Below are 7,653 nucleotides of genomic sequence, written 5' to 3' on the forward strand. Positions count from 1 at the left end.
GGCGAAATGTAACTAAAAATATGCACAAGTATTTTTAGTTCATTTTTATTTTTTCGATTACAGTTGTTCATTATTTCAATTGTCGTAAATAATAATTTCCCACCCAACAAGCGTGTGTGTTGCCAGGCGACTACGCCCTGTCAGGGCCCGAATTTCCGCTCCGGGGAATCTTTAAAAAAAATTACATCTTAAAAATGCTTCTTCCAGTGCTAAAGGTTGCCGACCCCTGTTCTAGAAGGAACTCCTGGGACGGCCGTCATCATCATTATCATCATCATCATCCTCATCATCATGCTCATCATCCTCATCATCATCCTCATCATCACCATCCTTCATCCTTCTATTGCTCGGTACCCATGCTCTGCTGCTGGTAAAACCTCTGGTGGTAACATGGTGACAGCAGCTCCACCCCCTTCAAGCCGCTCCAAGAAAGAAAGACCATCCTCTCTCTCTCTCTCTCGCTCTCTCTCTCTCTCTCTCTCTCTTCTTTCTTCATCTTCTTCTTTCCCGCAATTCAGAGCCTCCCTCACAACTTTATTTTCTCTTCCTCCCCCGCCTCTCATGCTTCACGGAGCAAACAGTGCACGGTCTTGCTCTCTGGGGACCATATGTTGACCTATAGTGGAAGTGAATGCAGCCATCTGCCTGCCTCCCCTCCGTCCCACCGGGCCGAGCTGTGGGAGAATGTGGGAAGACACAATACACCACACACACACACACACACACACACACACACAGCGATACACACACCTCTTTAACCCCTTCCCGGCCGCTACCTACTCCCAATCAGGCCATCCCATCTCATTGTAACAGTGACAACATGATAATGAAGTGTTTGTGTGTGTGGGAATGACGGAGTCAACCGTGAGTATGCATCTTTAGTATTGTCCCATCTTTTTGTCTTCCCAGTTGCCATAACAAAGAGCAGGCATCACTATGGCAACGCATGCATTTATATATATATATATATATATATATATATAAAATGCCATGAATGATAATGAACTAATCTAGACTTCTGAGGTAAAGGTTTTAAGCTGTCTGTTATCTTAACCCATCTATTCCCAATTCAGGGTCACAGGAGCCTACAGATTACTTTAGGCACCAAGCCCAAAACAAACAAACTTACAAACACATATATATATATATATATATATATATATATATATATATATATATATACGCATATGTGTGTGTATATATATACAAATATATACACAGTCCACATATAACTATATATATATATTTATGAGTGTGTGGAAAGGTGGACTGGTGTCTATATATATATATATATTGAAATACACAGTCCACTTTTCCTTCAGCGTTCGGTGTGAGGACTTCACGGAGCAATCGGAGGAGCGTGGGCTTTTGTGGTTTGTTTGTGGGTTATGTGAATGAAGAGCTGTCGGATGAGCGACATCGTTTTTACTGGTGAAGCTTTGGAAAACGGGGAAATGAACAAGTTGAGTGATTATCTAATTACAGCTCGGATGATAATGAGGCTCAACCCAGTAACTACTGGTTTATCTCCCAGAGGGTGTGGAAAGTCATTATGATCAACAAGCAGGGGGAGAAGTGCTGCAGATGGATGGATGGAAACAATGAAGGGAGGGGGTGCACAGGGTTTTTTGGGGGGGGGGATCGACCCCAAACAAAGACTTGTGATCTCCATAAGAAATCTCATCAGCATGGCCCCACACACACACACACACACACACACGCACTTTAGTGTTGGGCCAGTGAAGCTCTACGCTCCGATGGAGGCTTACTGGCCTGTGTTTGCAGCTTAGATCAGCGGCTTCCTGAGAAAACCCATCAAGCGTTGGTTGATGAGAGCAAGGGAGGGGACGCGCTGACTAAACTTTTTTTTTTTTTTTTTTTTTTATAAACACTAGAACTTTGATTCTTGTGTATGCCTTGTGTCGTGCAAGGCGTGATGCTCAATTTACCAAAAGATGAATGGCGTTTTTGCACGTTGTAACTAAGGATCCCAACGGGCGTGACAACTACTTCGGCATCACCGTCTTCACCTTGAGGTTCAGAAAAGACCGAATTTGAAAATTATTTATTTTCATTTTGGGATGAGACAAACATTGGTCTTTCTTTCCATGTGACGATGAAAACATTGAAACGGTTAAAAAAAAAAAAAAAAAAAAAAAAAAAAATCATGGAATATTTTGTAAACAGATAGGAAATAAGACAATGACATGACTTCTGCTTTAAAAAAAAAACAAACTTTATTTCTGGTACAAAAGCAAAAAAAAAAGCAAAAACCCAAATATATTAAACTTAATACAAACAACTCAAAGTCCTCTATAAATATGTTAAAATAAATTAAAGAAATTAATTTACTACCACCTGACTATCACCTGCAGAACTAGAGGCCTTAAACAGGGAAAAAGCCTTTTTTCTTCTCTTAAATAGACCAGTAACAGCACAGCAGTGTCTGCTCTCAGAACTAGCTAACATCACAAGCACAACACAACAAGGCAAACAATCTAAAACAGTATAAAGGTATGTCCTAAGCTCATTTCCTAAATAACAATATTGTGGATCCGGCTCGGTGCAGGGGGGACGCCCGGAGGGTCCCTGTACAGGGAGGAAGTCGAGCTTGTGCGTTTGGAAAAAAGGAACGGGAGTGTGTTTGGAATGGGAGGTGGAGACACTTGGGTCAGAGGCCAAACCTAAATGTTTCTAGACATGGTTTCATTTCACTGGAGGATACTCATGAGGGGGTTGGGGGTGGGTGGGGAAGTCAAGAAACGGTCCCTCTCTGATTGCCGCGCCATGGGAACCCAAGCGCTCAGACGGTCCCTCTCTCTGGCCCGCGAGACTCCTCCTGCGCTTCACAAACTCATCCAGACACGGTCCCCGCCGGGCGAGACGAGCTGATTTGGCGTTAAACAATCGAAGATAAACAACAAACTGGCCACGCGTCGGAAGCAACGAGCGTAACATTTCTAACCGCTACGAACAAGATCGACTAAAACCGAGCGAAGGAAGCGACGCCGACACCCGTCGGAAAGGACGCCGGGCGCGTCCCCATCCAACCCGAGCACCTCAGTCCGACGCTCTAACAGGAGCGCCGGCCGATTCGGACACTGAAGCCATGTCATTTGTTTAAAAAGAAACAAACAACAACAAAAAAAAGGGAGGCTCGCCAAAAAAACCCCAAAAAACAGCACTTAAGAGTGTGCAGTTTGGCAGCACATTACCAGCTTTTCTTTTTTTTTTTTAGCAAAAATACTGTTAATGGAACAAACATTCCTACGCTTTATTTCACACTGGTTGTACACTGACTGTGAATTTGGGAACATCTTTGGCTTTGTCACGTTCTTCAGATTATTGAAGAATTGTATATATATAAAAAAAAAGGCAATGTGGTTCGAGTCACAGACAGCTGGGCCTAACTTTAACGACAACATTTATTTTCCTCGTATCGATGCATCGAGGCTTTGCATGTATCCTAAAATGTTTCACCACCGAGCACCAGATTCTTTGACTGAATCTAAACTCAATCAAACAATTTTCTGCTGATATGCCATCTTGGACAACACTATTAAGTTGACAATACTATTCACCAGCACCGTTGTGACCACTTCAATTCTCTCCCGATTCGCATGTTGGGGTTTTAATAAAAAATAAAAAAATAAATTTCAACAGGCGTAACGCCCTCTCATGGTCAGTCCTTGGGTACATACAAAAATCGTTTACTTTGGAAAATACTCAAGGCACTTTCTCCGCACTGACGGTCCATGGTGTATTTTTTACCATTATGAATGTTGTTTATTTGTGGAGACTAGGACACAGAGGCTGTAACGAGTCGGAATTTTGGCCGTGCGCTCTAGAGGGAGAACCCGGCGCCGTCCTCGGGGACCGACAGCTGGCTGAAGACGGCCAGGCGCCGGGCGATGCCCTCGGCCACGCTGCAGGAGTCTGAGCCGCTGAGCGAGCTGGCCGAGCTCCCGCCGCTCCCGTCCTGGTCCTGGTCCTGCTCCGACAGGGAAGTGTAGGACAGGGACCGGGCCCCCAGGGGCCTCATGAAGCCCCCGCAGACCACGCCGGGGCTCTGGCCGAGAGCGGGCGAGGCGGCCGGAGAGAGCCTGCCCAGGGAGCAGCCCGAGTCGGGGGAAGGCAGAAACTGCGAGCGGGAGTCGGCGGCCGAGGCCGAGGGCTGCCCCGCGGGGGGCTGGGGCGGATGGGCCGCCGAGGCCTCGAAGGCCCAGTCCATCTCCAGGAGCGCCTGGGAGAAGAGCTCAGAGATGTCCGCGCAGGACGGAGGAGAACCAGACGGAGCGCCGAGGAAGGAGGCCGAAGAAAGAGAAGCGGGGGGAGGCAGGTGAGGAGGCGGGTGGCGGTGGGTGTGGAGGCCGCCCTGCATGGGAGCAGAGGGGAAGCCGGCGAAGCTGAAGCTCTGCCGGAGGAGCGGGGGGCGGCCCGAGCGGGGGGAGGAGGCGGAGGAGGAAGGAGCACACGTGGATGAGGAGGACGAACAGGAGAGTGAGTGCTTCTGCTCTTCCTCGTTGTTGTGGACAAAATGGCAGCGGATGCCGTAGGGGCAGAACCCGATGGTGTGGAAGGTGCGGCAGGGCTCTGTTTTGTATTTGGGATGTCTGTTCAGATCGCGCAGCTCGTCGCCGCCGTGAGCGAACTGGCACTTGCTGCCGTACTTGCAGACGCCGCTCTCGGCGAACGAGCGGCAAAGTTCAGTCTTGTAGCGCGTGGAGGAGCCCGAGGAACCGGGGGAGGTGGAGTACTGCAGGGAGGAGGCGGAGGCGGCGCTCAGCGGCGCGGCCCCGGGGCCGCCCAGGGAACAGTGCGCTTCATTGCCGGGCCAATCCAGGGGGCCAGCGGCGGCGCTGCCCGTCTCCACCATGCTGAGAGAGCGCGCCGCCCAGAAGCCGGACTTCCCCCACTGGGCGGAGGCGGAGCCGTGCGGCGGCGGGAGGCTCTCCGGCTTCGGGAGCCAGTGACTGGAGGGAAGGAAGGCCGCGTCGAGCGACTCTGTGGAGTGCTGGGACGGCGATGAAGAGGAGGCGGAGGAGGTGGAGAGGGGGAAGGGGAACAGGGTGTGGGTGCGTGGCTGCCCCACGTAGCCCGGCGTCTTCATGGCCAGGCTGAGGGCGGGCGGAGCGCTCTTCTGCTCCCTCAGGTCGAGGCTCAGCAACTGCTGCATGAAAGACACAAAGCCAAACATGAGTCACGTGACTTCACTGAAACCCCTGAAACCGCGCGGCGCTCAAGGGCACACTCAGATATCACATTCATACGCAGATTCACTTCGAAACAACTGTTGCGCGTCCTGACGGAGTTTGATGACAGAACACATACATAGTTCTGGGCTGATCCAGGACTTCAGTTTAGGAGGTCAATTGATGAAGACGAATTTAATAAATTCCAAAAAGTATACATATATATCCATATATGTATACTTTTTTTGAATTTATTAAATTCAAACATACAAGGAATTTGTCTCGGTAACAGCTGGTGCATTGTGGTGCAGACGGACTGAGTAGAAAAACAAAGTAAGAAATCAACAAAACAATACAAGACAACGTGCAAGATTAAAGCAACATTAGAATAAAGGCTTTTGGGGCCGAGGTTGAAACGGGGGGCGCTTACCCAACTTTTCAATACATAATAAATGCTATAACTGGAAATCAGGGCCGATTGGGGTCAACGCGTTCTGCCAAAATCCAACGTCAACGTTTGCTACAACAAGTTATCTTCACACATTCATTCAGGAAACTTAACTCAACAACCGTTTTTTTTTTTTTTTTTTTTTTTTTAACCGATCGTTTCAACCCGTTGATTGCGTCGCTGGGAAGAATAAAACAAATACAAGAATGATCCGTTTATAGAGGTTTCTTAAAACGAGGCGGATGGATAGAGTGTGTGTGTGTGCGTGCGTGTGCGTGTTTCGGGCCCGTGTTTGAATGGGAACAATCACAACACGCTGCAGAAACGGGACTTTCCACGCGCATTTCCACGTTTTAGATGTGAGGTCGCCGTGAAGCGCGTCGACAGAAACGCTGCAAACGCGCGACGCCAAACGCGACGCCACGCGTTGCGGAGACTTTTCGCGAAAAGTTAGCATCGCCGCTAGTCAAGACTACAACACCCCCCCCCCCGCCGCCCGCCGCCCTCCGCCCCCCGTGGGCTCCAAACTTTCGGGCGGCGCTGCACCGTCGCGCCGGTGGGGGCTCCCGTACCTTGCACATCGCCTCCTCCGCGTCCGCGAACTGGCTCAGCGCGAACGACGGCATTTTGTCTGCGATCCCGGCGCGCTCGGTCCCGGACTGGTCCCCGCGCACCTCCCGCTCCGTGCACCGCGCTGGCTTGGACCTTCCCACTCGCTCCGCTGGTGTCGGGTCCACGGGCCCCGCGGAGCGGCGACCACGTGGTTTTAAAACCTCACTCCGCGGCAGGCCACGCCCCCTCGGCCCGCAGGCAGCGCGCCGCCGCCGCCGCCGCCGCTGCGGAGGGTTAAAGTGGGAAATCCGTGAGATTATTTTGTTTAACCCCCCCCCCCCCCCCCAAAAAAAAACAAAAAACTTTCTGGGACGTTAAAAGAAACAGCCATTCGATGCGTCTTTGTCGTGTAGGTGCTCCCCTGCCCGCTGTTTACGTTACCTTGTGTGGCTGGTCCACCTTTCTGTCTTTCCCGGAGTGAAGGATAGAATTGGATGAACCAATGCAGTGAGTAAAGTGTCGATAGAGATGGTCTTTCACAAAGAAAGAAATGAAAGATTCAAACGGGGGGGAACATGGAAAAAACAACGACAAATAAATCGATACAGTTTTGAGAAAAGAAAACGAGTGCTGCTGGCAATCCATCTATGATCTTACAGATTGCGGAGCAAATCAAATGAGAAAAAAAATATATATATATTTTGATCGCATGCACGCACTTCTTAACCTTGTCTCGCCTGCCACGTAAAGGACAAAAACGTCCCATCTGCATTTGATCTGTCAGGAAGTTGCGTAATGCGTTAGTGAGGACCACTCGCTTACAAAACCTTTGAAGCGTCAAAAGAGCAATGCCGCTTTTGTGATGATTGGGAAGCGTTACAGGGAGAAGGAAAACAGAGCCTACTTTAGTAGCTTCTTTCCATCAGGTGAAAAAAAAACAAAAAAAACAACCCCAGAGGATTTCACATATGGTGGGTTCATATGGATAGGATTAGAGCAAAAACAGGCCTTTGGCAGGGGTTGAGACGGACGTTCAACCAAACAGCGAGAGGGGTCGACGAGAGACACATGCATAGAGGAACATTAAGGGAGAAGAACCAAACGGCGAGTAGCTCCGGGGAGCGGCCAGAACCAGAGGGCAGAGAGATAGCGAGGAGACACGTATGGGTCTAGCCGGCGGAGGAGCGCAGACGAGAGGAGGAGATTTGGGCAGAGATGAAAAAAGGAGAGGCCTTTGATTCCAGCGGCAAACGTGTCAAAGGGCGCACCGCGAGCGGAGACATGACAAATGACAATGCCCCCCCACCCTCCCGCCTCTGCCAAGGGTGAGCGTTTCACACCCCCCGCCGACCGCCATGGCCCAGGCCTCACGCTGGGGGCCCCCGTAGCCCGGAGCCAAAAGATAAGTCAGCCATCACGCTGTTGTTTGTCCCTTTACAATCCGACTCGAGGAGCGCACGT

At 50.1% G+C, this 7,653-nt stretch overlaps 1 protein-coding gene across 1 annotated transcript; it reads right to left on the bottom strand.

Moving 5' to 3' along the window:
- Nucleotides 1-3,844: 3,844 nt before the first annotated feature.
- LOC307234751 (uncharacterized protein) lies at nt 3,845-6,266 on the bottom strand (the record flags this gene model as incomplete). The annotated part of the gene is made up of 2 exons (XM_080006615.1): nt 3,845-5,170; nt 6,213-6,266. 2 exons carry the CDS (start codon nt 6,264-6,266, stop codon nt 3,845-3,847), a joined length of 1,380 nt encoding a protein of 459 aa, XP_079862741.1.
- Between the last annotated feature and the right edge of the window lie 1,387 nt (nt 6,267-7,653).

The sequence above is a fragment of the Zeus faber genome (genome assembly GCF_960531495.2).
Source record: "Zeus faber genome assembly, chromosome: 9".
Classification (NCBI taxonomy): domain Eukaryota; kingdom Metazoa; phylum Chordata; class Actinopteri; order Zeiformes; family Zeidae; genus Zeus; species Zeus faber.